This window comes from Epinephelus fuscoguttatus, linkage group LG11 (genome assembly GCF_011397635.1).
Source record: "Epinephelus fuscoguttatus linkage group LG11, E.fuscoguttatus.final_Chr_v1".
Classification (NCBI taxonomy): domain Eukaryota; kingdom Metazoa; phylum Chordata; class Actinopteri; order Perciformes; family Serranidae; genus Epinephelus; species Epinephelus fuscoguttatus.
Window position 1 is genome coordinate 22,301,758 of NC_064762.1, and position 17,415 is coordinate 22,319,172.

General features: G+C 42.8%; 1 protein-coding gene across 9 annotated transcripts in view; it reads right to left on the reverse strand.

The window, feature by feature from the left end:
- Positions 1 to 17,415, reverse strand: part of gphnb (gephyrin b) — a 163,364-nt gene that overhangs the window by 94,063 nt on the left and 51,886 nt on the right. For all 9 annotated transcript variants that reach the window (XM_049590266.1, XM_049590269.1, XM_049590267.1 and 6 more), the window contains exons 3-4: positions 3,461 to 3,518; positions 3,250 to 3,342 (exon numbers count right to left, since the gene is read on the reverse strand). In XM_049590266.1, coding sequence (XP_049446223.1) covers positions 3,250 to 3,342; positions 3,461 to 3,518 — 151 coding nt within the window. The remainder of the gene's footprint in view (positions 1 to 3,249; positions 3,343 to 3,460; positions 3,519 to 17,415) is intronic.

Sequence of the window (17,415 nt, forward strand, 5' to 3'; positions counted from 1 at the left end):
CACTATCTGACCTGCTGACAGTGAGCTGTCTCAGTTATGAAATGATTCTGTGCGCCGTGTTCCTCTGTCTTGTTGTGGTTGTGTCCCGCCACCATATTTCCTTCGCTGATTCTTGGTCAAACGTTTCTTAAGGCTGTGACAGATGCAAGAAATGCCAAAAATCTAACCTCTTTAGAGAATTTTAATGATGGACTAAAGTTTTCGCAAACATGATTGACACAACGTGAAGTTGTGTTTATTTTTAGACAATTTCAGACAGAAAAAAAAACAAAACAAAAACGGATTCATTGTGCAAATGCCTGTAGCGTTCTGAATGTCACATACAGAACCGCTTTATCCTCTTGAGGGTCGCAGGGGGCTGGAGCCTATCCCAGCTGACATCGGGCGAGAGGCAGGGTACACCCTGGATAGGTCGCCAGACTATCACAGGGCTGACACATAGAGACAGACAACCATTCACGCTCACATTCCCACCTATGGACAATTTAGAGTCACCAATTAACCTAGTCCCCAATCTGCATGTCTTTGGACTGTGGGAGGAAGCCGGAGTGCCCGGAGAGAACCCACGCTGACACGGGGAGAACATGCAAACTCCACACAGAAGGGCTCCCACGCCCAGGATCGAACCGGCAACCCTCTTGCTGTGAGGCGAGAGTGCTAACCACCACACCACCGTGCTGCCTACATACAGAACCTTTAAAGATATTAATTAACATATCGCACAAAATCTGGAGTAACAGCAGTTTTACTATAAAGAAATCCCCAGAATCAATACGGTGAAGACAGAACAGTCTACACAACCTTCATAATATGGGGTCGAAATCAGAAATATTTACTTCACCGGACTGAAGTGAGATAATTTTTGAAACTTTAGCGTCAATAAAGAAACCTGATGTTGTGTGTAGACCTCCTCTCCTGTATTTATCTATTATCATCGGCGAGAACACACACACTGACACCTGACACCCATTATCTCTGAATTGCCTGCTACATGATCCCATATCTTCTTCAAAAAAAGTGAATCAATAAGGATCTAACTCCTGCCTCTTTATTTCTCATGCGGCCGCGGGGCTAATTACACTGTGTGTTAATCAGTGCTGCAACACATGTGCGTAATCAGCAAAAGCAGTCTGAGGTTCTCTGAATCAAGCACAAGCAGCAACTGGTAGAGACATCTACCTTTCAACAGCCTCTTTCTCTCAGTCACACACAAAAAAATCAGCATACTTGTACTGCGGTTGTGTAACACTACTACCCTTACATGACCCCAGACCAAAACAGTGACCATATTTCACCCCACGCTGTCCTCGTTGATTCTTATGTAACATGTTGCTAGCTATTACAGCTCTCAAGCTTCATTATATAGTTTGCATCCTTATGAATATACATCAATACAAAACACAACCTAGAACATTGTTCTCTGTCGCTCCTTTGAGCCAGCTAGGCCATCACTAGAGTATATCTTACTATATAATGACGAAAACTGTGTCTCTGTGGGTGTGTGTGTCTGTTCCACGTTTTTCTCCTCACTGACTTGGTCATGTGAAATTTGGCACAGTGGTAGAGGGTCATGGGAGGATGCAAATAAAACAATATTACATCAATTGGCCAAAGGGGGCGCTATAGCAACCGACTGAAATTGCAAACTTTGAATGGGCATATCTCATGCCCTGTATGTCATAGAGACATGAAACTTTGCACAGAGATGCCTCTCCTCACGAGGAACAAATTTGCCTCAAGAACCCATAACTTCTGATTATATAGATTTTCCGCCATTTTGAATTTTTTGAAAAACACTTCAAATCGATCTCTTCCTAGGAAGTTTGACCGATCTGCATGAAACTCAGTGAACATAATCTAGGGACCAATATCTAAAGTTCCCTCTTGGCAAAAGTTGGAAAACTTACCAAAACTGAGCTTCTATAAGCCAATGAATATTGCGGAGGGCATGGCTCATCACATAAAGGTGTATAACATCTCAAGAGTTTCACCGATCACCACACAACTTTGTAGGCATATGACCACACATAATCTGAGGGGACCCCTCCATTATTGACCCCATCAAACAAAATGGGGGCACTAGGGAGCTAATTTCTTATCTAGGCCTAACTGCCATATAGATTTTTACTAAACTTGGTAGATATGTAGAACAGGACGCCTCAAGGTGACTGGAGAAATTTAACTCTAATTGGCAACTGGGTGGCGCTATAACAACAGAAAAGTGCTTAAAAATGGCTAAAATGCGACCGATGGCTGTGGCTCCCCCTGTGGCCCAATGTTTGTTTGTTTTTCTAATTTTTGGTATGACTAAGTCATGGTATGGTATGCTGTACATCATCACGGAAACTGTCAGTGTGTTAGTCAGTCAGTCATTCTACCAGTGCGGCCCACTTTTAAGTCAATACAACATATAAACACTTCAACTATCTGCCTTTCAGCGTGCTACCTCAACTACTAATGTACAGTTTTAGGCCACTAACTATCCCACTATTGGCAATGGTACTACTGTACTTTCAATAAAGCAATCATACTATCAAATTCACAAAAACTCTGTCTGAATACATTGCTCCTCTTAATGGGTTGAGTTGACTATTTAATCTGCAATTTCCTCACAAACCATGTGAAACTACGTGGGCAACTGTGCACTCAATGGGTATAGACTAGTCATGATGTATTCAACAAGCAATTCCAGTCAGAGTTCCAGTCAGAACACATTTGAAGGGATACTACATCAATTTTCAACCAGCTCTGTATCAAAACAATGTGGGTCGTATGTGTAAATGAAATGTGGTAAATTTCTCTTTACCCAATCAGTGCCTAGATATCCCACCTTTTGCCAGGGGGCATAATTTATGTCATCTGGCAGGGTTTCATTGGATCTCAGGCTGTTGTTCATACTACAGGCTGTACTTCCACATTTCACAGTTTCACTTTCCACAGTTCCTGTTACTGAGTTGCCTATTTCTTGCCTGAAATGATTTCAGGAACACATTTTAGCTTCCTGTTTAACTGTAATATGAGATTGTTTCTTGCTAGCTAGTCACTATGGTTTCAAATGGACATGTTCACATTACTCCCACCATCGGGAGTGTTTATTGGTCTGGTGCGGCACAGTGCATTCTTGTAGATGTAGGTTTTCTCCTTGTTGACCACAGATTTTCAAAAGTATTTGTGTCTTTCTAATGCATAGTCATCCAAGTTTGATTAAAAGGCCATCTTTCCACCAGTGAAATACTTCTTTAAACCTACCTCTGGTGTGACGTCTCTCGGGGCGAAGCCAGTGCCTCCGGTGGTTAGGATGAGGTTAAGTTCCTTCTCATCGCACCAGTCCACCAGCGTCTCCTGTTCACACACACATACACAAACACACCATTAATTGTTATTACAAACACTATCATCATTTATAAAAAGACAGACAGACAGACAGACACAGCAGATAACATATTAATAGATTACGTACCTTGATTTCGTCAATCTCATCCGGCACTATCTTGTAGGCCGTGATCATACCCCCCAACCTGAGGAAGAAGACAATCATTAGATCAGAGATACAGTTATTAATGTTACGTTCCAGAGAAGATACTTTATTGATCCCTGTAAGAAAATCCTCTTCTGTCTACCTCCTTTTCTACAGCGAGGTTCAAAGGGTCAGCTAAGGAACTGTAGATATTCACTCAGTGAGCGGAGAGCTTAAACTCAGGATGACCAGTTGATGGGAAGTCTTTCTTCTGTCTATGTGTCGGGGTTGTCGTACTCCAGACCACTTTTTGAAGCTCTCAGACTCAACCACATTTTGACTCAGTCTTGTCTTGGACAACGAGGACTTTTAGGAGTCTTATTTCAGGACCAATCAAGATCACCACTGGGGGGATATCACTGTTTTAGTTTGCTCATAGAAAAAAAAAACAGGAAAATTCACACACATAAGATCCACCCCTGCAATGCCTTCTGATTATTTTATCGAGACGTTTCTAATGATACACTTATAAACAGATTTGAAACTACGTGAATTGTTCCCTCTGCCTGATTTTAATGCTCTCATGAGTACAAGGATGAATGAATCGGTTGGGTCTTGTCATTGTGTGTAGGTGTTCTAATATTTCTACATTTTACGGTGTATTTTTTTATGTTTTTTATTGTGTGGTTCAGATTGTTGATCTCAATGGGACTTACCTGGTTAAATATGGGTTAAATAAAATAAATAAAAATAAAAAATGCACACATATTCGTTACTGTATATCATAAGAGGTGAATGAAGAGGAATCTTGATTTGTTTTAAGTGGGTTTTTATGTGAATGTGGATCTTTCAGAGCAGTTTGAGGAGCGCCTATGGTGTGCATGATCCACATTTTATCATAAGTGTGTCATGCACTGATCTGGTCTTGGTCCTGACTCAGTCTCCTCTCGATACACTCAGGTCTTGGTCATGACTAGGTCTGGGTGAGCTTGACTACGACACTGCTATATGCACCACCCTGCTGCCACAAGTGTTTCAGCAGGGTAAGTGACAGACCTGGGATACTGTGGGCTCACCTCTTTCTTTCTCAGAATGATAAGGCAGAAAATACCCCCCTACAAAACCCCAAACATGCACCCCAAAGTCCGAAAATGTGGCCTTTGTCTCACTAAAAATGTCTGTTCTTCAGTTCCTGGTCTGGCAGCAAACAAGACCTTTAAAGTAACCCTACATCTGTCATTTAAGACAATGCAGGCCTGTGAAAACACTGACGAAGAGAAAAGAGAGCAGGCGACAGAGACCTAGCAGATGCGGGAAAAATACGACAGAGAAAAAGGCAGTTGAGGGAGGCAGGAAAAAGGGAGAGACATAGGAGTATAAGAGCGAGTAAGGAGGAGAGAGAGGATGCCCTTGAACATCCCCTCCTGTAAGGATTTTCCACAGGACGGCCCACTGAAGAGGGAGCTCTGACAAGGACAGAGCTGCTGCTGCTGCTAAACAGCGATCCATGGCGACCTCCTGTGGCCAGACCGGGTATGACACCCCAAAAAGAACAACCCCAGGCTCAAGGTGAAGGCTCTGCACAGACACCCTTATGTAACCCTTTTCTTTTTTTAAGAAGCGCTATTTTTGGGAGACTACTGCATCATGTTTCCCCTCCGCGTCAGCCACTTAAACGCCATGATACCCTCCCTCTGACAAATACCCATGAACTCTGTGAACATTAAAGCATCCGCTGTTTTTTTCTTTCTTTCCTCCCCCCTCCTCTGCCTCTCTGATGCTTTTAACCACACGGAAAACTCTCGCTCTTCACACACTTGGTTACAAAGAAGAAATTCTACACACCCCTGAAAATATCATTCACCAAATCCATCAGCTTTGCTCGGGTTTAAACTGTGCAGCGGAGCAGAGCGGAGAGACACGTTTAAAGCAAGACAACACCAAAATACTGCAGCGAGCATGCACGGAGACGAGGCGTGGAAGTCAGAGGGAAGCTGTCTGCTGCTGACAAAAGAGGCAGAGGAGTCAGGAAGAATCATTTAAGAAGTTATTTTTCATGAAACGCTGCACATGCAGGGCTACTCAGAGCATCCGCTAACTTGTGCACCACACACACATCTACACACACACACACTGCGCTGACATTCCTGTGATGGCACGAGTGATTTACGTCTCTTGATGTGCTTGGGAGGGAGTTTTTTTTTTTTTTTTTGGCATCTCTGCATGTGTCTATGTGTGTGTGTGTGTGTGTGTGTGTGTGTGTGTGTGTGATTGTGTTCATGCATGTGCATTGGTCCGTTTATGTGTTTGTGTGTGTCTGTGTTACACCTCGGGAGAGTAAAGGAGCTGTCAGGACAAATCACCTCTCTCCCTCTCCTGGGGTTTTTATGCCTCTCTGTTTCAGCCCAAATGAAAATATGCTCAACACAAATAACTAGGGTTCCTTCCCACCGTTTCCTAGGCAACCCCTCCTGCCTGAAGCCTCTAGTTGCTGTGTTGTTCATCGTGAGCGTGTGAGAGTTTGTGTGTGTGCGCGCCGGTGAATGTTTGTGTTTGTGTTTTGTCACTATCGGGGATGCCATTTCTGTGCGAAGGCAGCAATATGTTGTTGACTGGACATTTTTGAGGAGGTTACGTGCAGTTGTATGTTCATCTGTGAGGCGTGATGTGATCTGTGTATTCATCAGTGCGTGTATGTCCATGTCAAGAAACACAAAACGTATTTATCACATCTGCCACATCTGCAGCATTTATGTACACTATATGAATGTGTACAGTAAGCCTGTGTATGTATTTGAATATATTTACATGCTGTATATGTGTCTGTGTGTATTTTTGTATTGTATCGCTGTGTGTACACTTTGCACAACACATGTAGTGTGCACACGCAGTGATACCCAGCCCACATGCTGTGTGCGTCACCACAGATATCATTATATATGTGGCTCCTATGTGAGTAAAGAATCTGGAGTTTCTCAAGTTCTCTTACAGCTATGTATGTGTGTATGTTTAAATATAGATGCATATGTATGTATCTCTAGAGTTGTATATATATATATGTGTGTATGTACAGTATATATGTACCATTTGTATAACTGTAGGTATACTGTACATGAATAGACATTTGTGCATACTGAGCAGAGACGCGTTTCTGTTATATAGCCTGCTCTCAGTAACGTATACGGTGGTGAGCAGGTGGCACCATGTATGATAGCCTTGGCCACGGGTGTCTGAATGTGTGTGAATGTGGCATGTAGCGTAAAAGCGCTTTGGGTGGTCGGAGCCTATCCCAGCTGTCACTGGGTGAGAGGCAGGGTACACCCTGGACAGGTCACCAGACTATCACAGGGCTGACACATAGAGACAGACATTAACGCGCACATTCACACCTACAGACAATTTAGAGTCACCACTTAACCTGCATGTTTTTGGAGAACCCTGATAAAACCAACACTGATATGGTGACATCATACAAACTCCATACGGAAGGGCCACAGCCGACTGATGGGTTTGAACCTGAAACCCTCTTGCTGTGAGTCAACAGTGCTAACCACTGTACCACAACCATATATAAATATGCGAATACATTTCCATTTTTTTCACACATGCATATACACATTTATGTTCGGTATATACTAGTATATATTGTATGTGAATATAATACGTAAGCGTGTACACCAACCCAGTCTCCTAGAGATCATGTCTGTATACCACTGAATTGCATTCATAATTACACTGTGGTGACAACGTAATGGCTGCCTGGGTAATGTTCAGACACAATGTTTCTTTTGATTAAACACTACATTTATGTATCACGCTGTATTCACAGGGTAGATAGCAGACACACACAAAGTGTGAGACAGTGACACCAGACTGCTGTCTGTGGTTAGGTTTGGGCAACAAAAGCACTTTGGTTAAGGTAAGGGAAAGATTGTGCCTTTGGTTAAATTTTAATTAAAAAGGTAAGAAAGAAAAAATCCTGTAGTCACTATGAGTACAGAGTGTACTGCAAGGCAGTGAACATTTTGCTGATACGTTCAGAATCAACATGTTTGTGATCTGCCTGATGCGTTGATTACAGTAAGAACAATTCCTCATCGTCTACATTGCTAACTCCCTTGTTAACTATTTGCCTCCTAAAACACTGTGATCATCTGCTGCTGGTTTATTAGAGGTTCCCTGCAACAGCAGAAAGAAGATCAGGGATGCAGCCTTTATCAGTTACACCCCAAAGCCATGGAACACACTACCTATAGATATCAGGGAAGCCAGCTCGCAAAATACTTTAAAAGAAAGCTAAAAACGTCTCTGTTCACTTTGGCCTTTAACTAGCTCTGACTATCCTGATACAGGTCTGAAACTTTCTTTTCACGCTTTTACTTCCTATTAACACCTCATGCTGCTGCAACTCTTAAAATCGTACTTGATTTTATGATTTATAGTTTTAAAATTCTATGATTTTATAAATCAGTTGTTTTATGTTCATTCTGTCTATTTTCATGTGAAGCACTCACACTGCAGTGTTTATACGCTCCTTATTGTAAAGCACTTTGTGCTGCATTTCTTGTGTCAAAGGGTCTACTGTCCTTGTCTGGTACTAGACCTCTGAATCTCAGTTCGCTCAGTAATTCAAATAAGCCTGGTGCTGTGACCACTGACAGCAAAGACGTTTCCTCCCGCTGGTGAAAACAATCAACCAATCAGAGCTTTATAGACGGAAGAAGAATGCAACTGTCATCTAACTACGTAGCTAACTAGCTGCATACATCCATGGCATTAATGAGACTGACACAAATTGTTAATTCACAGAAATAACTCTAACCAAGTGTGTCAGACGCATACAGAATAATCAAAATGTCTCTGGCTCAACTGCAGCTGAGGATTTGTTGCATGCCATCATCTGAATTTACATGCATATGCACATATGTGTGTGTATGTGTGCACATGCATGCACATACAGTGTGTTTCTGTGTGCTTGTATAGATGTGACTGAGTGTTTTTATATGAGTGTGTGCATAAATGTGTGTTTCAGCATGACTGGCTGCTCTGCAGATAGAGTGCTTGGCTGTATTTGGGTGGGTGTGCTCTGAATTGAGGGAAGCCTATTAGAGGGGAAAGGGCCTGCAACATTTTAATCTCTAACACCCATCTATGTCTCTTTCTACTGCAGGGGGTTACGACACATAAAGCTCTTCCTCAAACTGCAGGCCAGAGGTAGTCAGCCTGGAATAAAGGCTTTCTGCTTGAGGTGTGGACAAATCCTGATGCGGGCGGAGGAAGGAATGGATGGGGGGAAGGGTAGGCGGGAGGCAGAGGGAGATGGAGGGGGGGACATGGCAGTAGTTTTGGCCTGAAAGCCTGGACGCCGGGGCCAAAATCTTTCTATGAATAAAAGACGAGCACAGAGAGGAGGATACGGAGAGAAAGACGGGACGAGAGGGAGCGGCACGGAGTGAAAAGAGTGAGAAAAAGAAAGGATAGACTGTCAGGGGCACACTTAACAAGAGAGAGGAAGAGTACGTGTGTATGTGTGTGTGAGCCAGCTGCAAATCTCTGTGGTTGTGGGACACTTCCAAGATAAGACCCATCTGCCAGGGTGATTTCATTAATAATACACGCTCTTTGTACAGGGCACTCAATCTCACTCTCTCTTTCTTTCTTTCTCCTGCTTTCTTACACACACACACTCCATCCAGGGAGGAGACGAGAGTCTTGGCCATCTCCACGCTCCCAGTAGTAGCATGGAGTCGAGCCCATTACAGCTGAGTTGTTGGTTCGTCCATATGTAGGAAAGCTCTCAAGGGGTCACCTCTCAACATGTTAGCTGATAGAGGGAAGGATGGAGGGATGGAGGAGGAGGAGGCGGAGTGGACTAGCCCACCTCTTCAAAACCCCTACCGTGATGAGAGCTCTGAGTGCTCAGCGAGGGGTTCCACTCTCATGATTCCACTCACAGCCACTAAACAACATGCACAGCCGCCTCAGAGACACACATACACACTTTAAAATATTCTGCAGACCACTCCACCCCACAAGCGCTGTATTTATTTACAGAATAAATGTCATCCTGGTTCAGATCTGCCATTGCTGACAGTCGCCTCTCCCGTTTCTTTTCCTTTTTCTGAGCCGTACCGGCCACACTGCAGATCACACTGACTTCTTATATTTAAACAGCAAAGGTAACGTCTGCGGCAAAACAAGCACTGCCCATATGTGTTTCAATTACTTGCTATGTAAACTACACTTACACCCATACATTTACAGTCTGTAAATAGATGGCAATCAATTTACCATCAATCATTTATTTGTCACATGGAATAATACAAGGCACACCTTGCTTACACCAGCTCCTTTAACCTGTGCACTGTAATTTAGTCCTTCTTTTTGGCGTCTTCTTACATTGATAGCTGCTGCTTTATAACTGTCCATGTTTCCAGATGGTTCTGATAATCCGTGGTTTTTGGTTGTGCAATGATTTGACTGTCTACACACCCGTATTCCAACAAGACAGCCGCATGGTTGATCCTCCTGAACATGGGCAGCGTCACTCTGCAGCCGCCTCTGAATGGTGAAATGCAGAAACAGGACAGCACTTCATATTCCCACTGTCACACCAGTTCTTATTCACTGTAAAATACACACACACCTCCTCTCATTCTCGAGCCACAGTCCTGTCCTCTGTCAGATTCACATGAGCTTCCTGGTTAAATGGTGCTGTCCAGAGTTTAGCCAAGTTTCTGTGAATCAAAGGATATCACTGTTCCTGATAGCCCATTGGAAACTGATGTGGCACGAAGGTCGTCCGGTTAATTTTCCAATGCCTGTGCAATGCCTGTCCAATGTCTTGCTAGCAGCTAGCTAGCTAGAAGTTCGCAAGACGAGTTTACTGACTGGTGAGTTGATTTCCTCATCCTGATGAGTGACCTGCAGCGAATGCGCCACCACAGTCCAACGGCAACCACTAAAAGCACCACCAAGATGAGCAAATTAGACGTAAGAGCCTAGATTTTGTACAAATTCACCAAAGCTGACTGTGAGGCGACTGGAAACATCCGCACCTAGGTCATAACTAATGGGCTATCTGAACATTTGATTTAAACTTTTAACAGCAAACTATAGTGCCAATGCGAATTTAATGTATTTCTCCTTTCTGACATTTTGACATGACGTCATCATGTCAGGTCAAAGTAGGCCTACAAGGGTCGGCGTCAGCTTATGGGTCAGCTAAACCAAAGATGCTCTATAACAAAAGATGACACATTACGAGCTGTGCCAACTGTATGGAATGGTAGGCCTATACACCACCAGTCTCCTAAGTGGGTATAGTCGTTTCTTCCCTTGCATCCCCACACCTGGTTTGAAGAGTAGTGGACATCATGTTGATAGATAAAGGAGGATTCAAAACAATACAACACAATATACAGTGCAAATTCAATGTTTCTTTCTTATTTTGCTGCTTATTTCTATCGTCTAACTTAATGCCTGATATCAACCGAATACAAGATCATTTCAGTTATTGCCAGATCTCTTGAGCGTGTTGCTGAGACAGAGACAGGTCTCACACAAAGTTACCTTTCTCATGATTTTTCTGTCTGAAAAATTATGTTTTAGTGTCAAAATGTTTGGGAGATATGTGGCCTGTGAAAAATGGGTTCAATATTTACTTCAGTGTCTATGGGGTGAATCAGTGCTCACGTTTTTATCATCCATTGGAATAAATAGACACAGGGTGGTGAGGCAGTGGCAAAACCCACGTGACACAGAGACAGGAAATGACTCTAAAGTCATCTGTCTTGGTTTATCAACAGGCTAAATTTAGAGAGGGATCTGTGGTAGGGGGTAGAAGATTGCATTGGGATTGGAATCATGTGGGACCCAACAAAAATCTCGCGGGAACAGGTTATTTTATTTTTACCACAGGTGGGAGCTGGCGGTACAACAACAACAACAACAACAACAAATGAAGACAACCATGCAGGTCCAGGAGATTCATTAACATTAAGGATGGAGATGTCAATAAGTGGAATGGAAAAGATGAAGAAGGACAATGCAATAGAAAAGAAAAGCAGGACAAGTCGGAGGAAATTCTCAGGCATAACACAGATAATAACAACACTGAATCCCACGGACACCAGAATTACTGTAGTAAGAATTCATTGATAGTAGGGCCGTAACAGCACATGTATTTGTGTCGAACCGTTCGGTACGCGAGTTTCGGTTCGGCACGACCCTGTACCGAATTATTGGGCGCAGGATATTATTTTATTTTATTTTAAATCCGTTTTTGCGAGCCGAATCATTTTCTAGTTCCCTGACGGACAAAATTGAGTGATGGACCAAGTCCTGTAAATCTCCGCTTTCACTTTATGTAGCGCATTCTTGCATTTTGACAACATGGCAAGTGAGCCTGACGAACCTGAAGACCCACCCGCAAACCTTAAGTCCTCCATTTGGGAACACTTTGGTTTCAGGGTAAAATACGAAGATGGAAATAAACAAGTGGACAAGACAAAAGCAGTGTGCCGACACTGCAGACCAGCGGTCGGGTATGTACTTGGAAACACGTCTAACATGCTAACGCATCTAAAGCGACACCACCCGAGTTTGACCGTTAACCGGCACGACTAGAAAAAGCAATCTGGTGCAAACTACGATATCGTCGTCGTTTAAAAAGAAAGAGTGTTTCCCTGACCATTGCGCTAAAGAAATAACCAACGCCACTGGAGTTGAGTAAAATTGTTTAAGCTGCACTTTAGATATAAGCATGTTTTGTTTACTGCACTTTAACAAAGTGGGAAAGCTAAGTAAGTTCCTAGTAAAACTGAATCTGAGCAGGCTTTAAATCTGACCAGCTGCACTATACTTTTTATTTTAATTGAGTAAAATTGTTTAAGCAGAAATGTATATTTATATTTTTCATTCAAAAAATGTGTTAAAAAAAACAGCAGGATTTTATTTTTCACTTTTATATTTCTATTTTCATTCAAACAATGTGAAAAAGCAGGATTTTATATATATTTGTTTCATTCAAAAATTGTGTAAAAAGAGTTAACTGCTGTGGTGGTATGTTTTAATAAGGTTACCAATAAGTAAAAGATATTTAATAGTTGTCTATTTTTTTCATTACTGTACCAAAAAAAAAACGAACTGTGACTTGTGTACCGAGGTACGTACCGAACCGAGATTTTTGTGTACCATTACACCCCTATTTGAAAGTCAATCTATTGTGCAGGCATGTATGGCAAGAATGTTTGTGGGTGCTGGTGGGAGCTGACCAACACCTTACAGAAATGGGCAGGAATAGATCAGGTGGTTATGGTCAGAAATTTAGCATGAGCAGGAAGGAGCGGGATTAGGAAAACACTCCCGAGCAGGGCTGTAGTAGCAGGAGCTAATCACGGATGTATGAAGAGAACGGAGCTAATCAATAGTGTAGACATATTGAATGGGCTGAGAAAGACCAGGAACTTGCCAAGACAGTTGTTTTGGAGCTGCTTTTTAGAACCATAAAATATCTTGGACGCAAGGGACTTCCACTGCGAGGGCATGGCCATCAAGATGGAGTTTATGGCAGTTAATGATGGAGCAGATGCAACGTTATGATTTGACAAGAGGACGTGGGTAGGTTCAGCAAAGAGGGCACATTCTTTGGACTAACGGCTGATGGAACTACATCCGAGGAGTTTTCCTGTAGTTCGCTAGTCATGCGCGTACGGTGATACTGTGCAGCACCCCTCAGCAGAAGTATGTTCCTACACACATGCACAATAATTACAAATATGTGAGTGATAAGCAAGTCGATCCAAATAAAAATGTCTTATAGTTATTATAATGCTTATTGGTGCTGGACCTGTGTGTGTGTGTGTGTGTGTGTGTGTGTGTGTGTGTGTGTGTGTGTGTGTGTGTGTGTGTGTGTTTGTCCCCTGACTGTCTCCTGGCTGTGAAATTGAGCCCACTGTCACCCATCTGATTGACTCCTAGCTATTCTTAGCCGTGACAATTTGTAAAATTGACAAAGGTTGTTACAACACAAGTAGCTGGAGGGCAGAGACGCAGAGCTGGCTCAACAGCCCGGGGAGGGAGGCTCACTCAGCCTTCAACACATTAACACCCCCACACCCACACACACACGACATGCCAAAATATATGAATCTATACCAAAGTACTCACTCATACTGGAAAGGTAAAGACGCACAAGGACACCCACATGTCCACACCCCTGCCTCATCTGTTTGTCCTTGAGTCTGGGCATCATTTGTTTGACCCCCCTCTGCTACTCTATCTCCAAATATCATTTGTCACTCCACCTGACGCACCTCTGGATGCTCCTGAATGCCAACCCGGGCAGACTGATTGATTGCATGTGCTAATGTGTGCTCTATTTGCAAGTGTGTGCTCCTGTGATTACAGTTTATGTTACGTGTCCTGCTGTGGCCCCTTCCTCCCCTCCCCCGCTCCCTCCTCCTTCCTTCCCCTGCTCTCTCTCCTGTTCTGTCTCTGTCTATGTATCTCTGTCACAGCAGCGGTGGCACATTGAGGGCACAGCGTTCCGGCTGGTCAACCTGATGGAGCCGCTGACTCGTGGTGTGGCGTGGATTAACATGGCATGGAGGATCTCGGGGCCAGAGGAGGTCAGCCAGAGCCCGTCTGCATCAGCTACCATCACCGCGGCACAGCAGAGCAGACAGGGGAGGCCAACGCTGACTGCCTGTCCCAATGTCAGATTTAAATGTTTAACAGCACCCTGTTTAATCCAAGATCAACCCTCTTGATTAACCAAGAGCCCTTAACTGTGGGTCCACACTGAGCAACACCACTAACCATCACTGGAAGTCATTTCTCATAGAAGAGACCTGGCCAATGAGTCTAACATCAACAAACCTGCCAAACAAAATAAACTGAACTGGACCTTTTATTAACTGTCAAAACACATTTCCTCATTACCCACTGGACGTGATCTTATTCTGTCAGGTAAGAGCAAAATTGATAAGTTGATTTCGGCCATTGGAAACATCAGGAGTTCTTGAAAACTATAATAGTGGTGACATTAATGTGTAATGCAAAGCCCTTTGGGATGCCATGAATGCAGACCTTGCCTTGCCTTAACTATAAAAATCCACCTCTTATATTTCTTGTGCTGATCTGTAACTCATAAACCCTAATGAGGGTGGAGATTAGTACACGTCATCACAATACACTAACATGGGGAACATCCAAGTGTACTTTCTCAGATTCACTCAGTCAAGATTGTTTCATGTTGAAAATACCCAAAATAAATGACCTCTTACAAGTCCACAAGTTTTTTGTTGCACTCCTGCTACTCTCTTTAAACAGATATCTGCTTATTAATGCAGAATCTGTAGGAAACAGTGCATAATTTGGGTATCAGGAGCGTTCTGGTGTCCGTATGTAGTCCATGGTGTACTGACAGATCAAATCTGAGTGGCAGGTAAAGGTGGAACGCAGTGGCCTGAAATGCAATCTAACCCATCGACTACCGTCAGATATCTGAATTCACATGCAGATTATCTGTTTGGAGAGATTAGCCGAAACAACTGACACATGACAGAGGAAGTCATGGCCCAGATATCCACTGGCTACAGCGGATATCCCAAAATATTGGCCGTTGCCGATAGCCCATAGATTCAGAGACTGCACTCTTGCTAGCAAAAGCATATTTCTTTCTCAAAACACTTTTACTACAAGAGATTCTAAAGGCTGGTGCTCCAAGCATTTACATTTATGAACTACTGAAAAGGGCAGGAGAGGAACAGAATCCCAGTAACAGTGTTACGTATTCAAAATATAAAATATGAGTAACTATTCTGTTACAGTCACTGTTTCTGAATATAGTAACCATCTTTAAAAGTAGGCTACCTGAAGAGATTACTTTATATGTTTTGTTTTATTTGATCAAACACTGTGTCTAATTGAATATGACGTGAGCAAGCATGATTGACAACATCAGTTTGATTGCACTGTTTGCTATTGAGATGTCCGAGTTAGCTGTGAGCGACATACTGCTGGACTTGTGTTGGATGCCCAGATTACATTCATTCCTGTCTCTCTCTTTGAAATCTCCACAATGAATGAGAAATGGCTCCTTTGTTCATTCTACATGAGGAGTTAAATATCACAATATAAAACATGTGTTCTCTGATTGAAAAGTATAAATGTAGAAAGACAGCAAGTACTTGTCTTTTCAGTGGTTAGGTCTCCTATTAAGTGCACAGCTGATAAGTACGTGGTTTCTTTGCATGACGTGACAAAAGTGCAGATTTTATGGATTCAGTATCAACAGAGGGCAATGCTTGCTTTTAGGACACGGTGTAAAGTTTCTATGAGGCACGGATTTCCCAAGATCCAGACTAATGAGTTCAGCAAGACGATTGTGAAGTACTCCAAAAGCTATCCAAAATATTAAGAACACGTTACTTATGGTGAATGTTAAAAGGACTGCACTTGTAGTGCTTTTTCTAGTCGTCCGACCACCCGAAGCGTTTTTACACTATGAGTCACATTCACACATTCACACACTGGTGACCGAGGCTACCATACAAGATGCCACCTGCAACTCAGTAACCATTCACACGCTCCAACACACCAATGGAGCAGCCATCGGGAGCTATAAGGGTTCAGAATCTTGCCCAAGAATACTTTGACATAGGGACTGGAAGAGCTGGGGATCGAACCACCGGTCTTCTGATTAGTGGACGACTTGCTCTACCTCTGAGCCACAGACAACTTAGTTTGCATAATCTCATGGAATATGTTACAAATCACATTTTAAGGCAAGCATATGTTTTAAAAGTAACCCTCCTGCGACAGTCGCAGTAACACTGCGACTGAATAGGAAGTACCAAACTACAAAGGGAACTAAATCACCACCTGGATTATATTCACTGGAAAGAAGTGTTCTTATACCGCACATGAGTCAAGGAAGTTGGTAGGGTGGGTGGTGGCTGTACAAAGGGTCTGACACCACTGGGTTAAATTTAGGTTGAGAGATAATCCCTTGAAAAAAAAAAAAAAAAAAGTAAATGCATCCTGTTTTGTGCTTCAAGTCAGCATTGACTCTTTAAATATTTAATCAAAACCAAGTACTTTGAGTTGCTGAAACATAAACTCTGTTAATCATGTGGTATATGCCAAAAATTACAAAAAAAATTGTGTATGAATATTGCCTGAAAGGTTCAATACAAATATTTTGCAACAGCAGATTCTTGCATTAAAACGTTCCTCCTGATGATGAAAAAATAATCTGGGTAGCATTATGTTTGTCTTACAGTGTATTTAAGATGGCACATAAACAGTATTTACATACAGAGTGGCAACACGTACACAGTTTCGGAAAATATCTGTGTAGAGCATACTATACACAAGCACAACTACATGTGTTAATAACAAAAAGCCATTATTATGTAATTCACAAGTTGGAAAATTACTTCAAATCAATGCTGGTCTGTTTTGGTTCTCACAGCCATAAAACAAAACACACATACATGGATTAAAGCCTGTTCATGTGTGTACAGACAGATTCACAAACCCTCCCAGAACAATACTACACCAAATGTCCCCTAGTGTTCGTACTGTACAAATAAGCATACGATGGATCACTAATCACTCTCTGGCACTCTGTCTAGCGTGACGCACATGACATGGCACAAGCCTCCTCTCACTCCCTCTCTCTGTCGCACAGACTTGACACACACATTACACGTCGGCCTCAAAATAAACATACCGTAAAGGACGTGACAAGCATGGATCAGTCCAGGGTCCCGTAGCGGGGAGAACTGGTGACACTCCAGTGATATTGACTGGTGTGATACTGTGACAGAGGAGCAGGGGAGCTCCAGCGAATCAATGGCTGTGTGGAGAATGATTTGGACGGCTAGAGAAGCGTGTCTGAGGCTGCATGTTGGGGGTCACAGATCGTGGTGTTCGAGACACAGACTGAC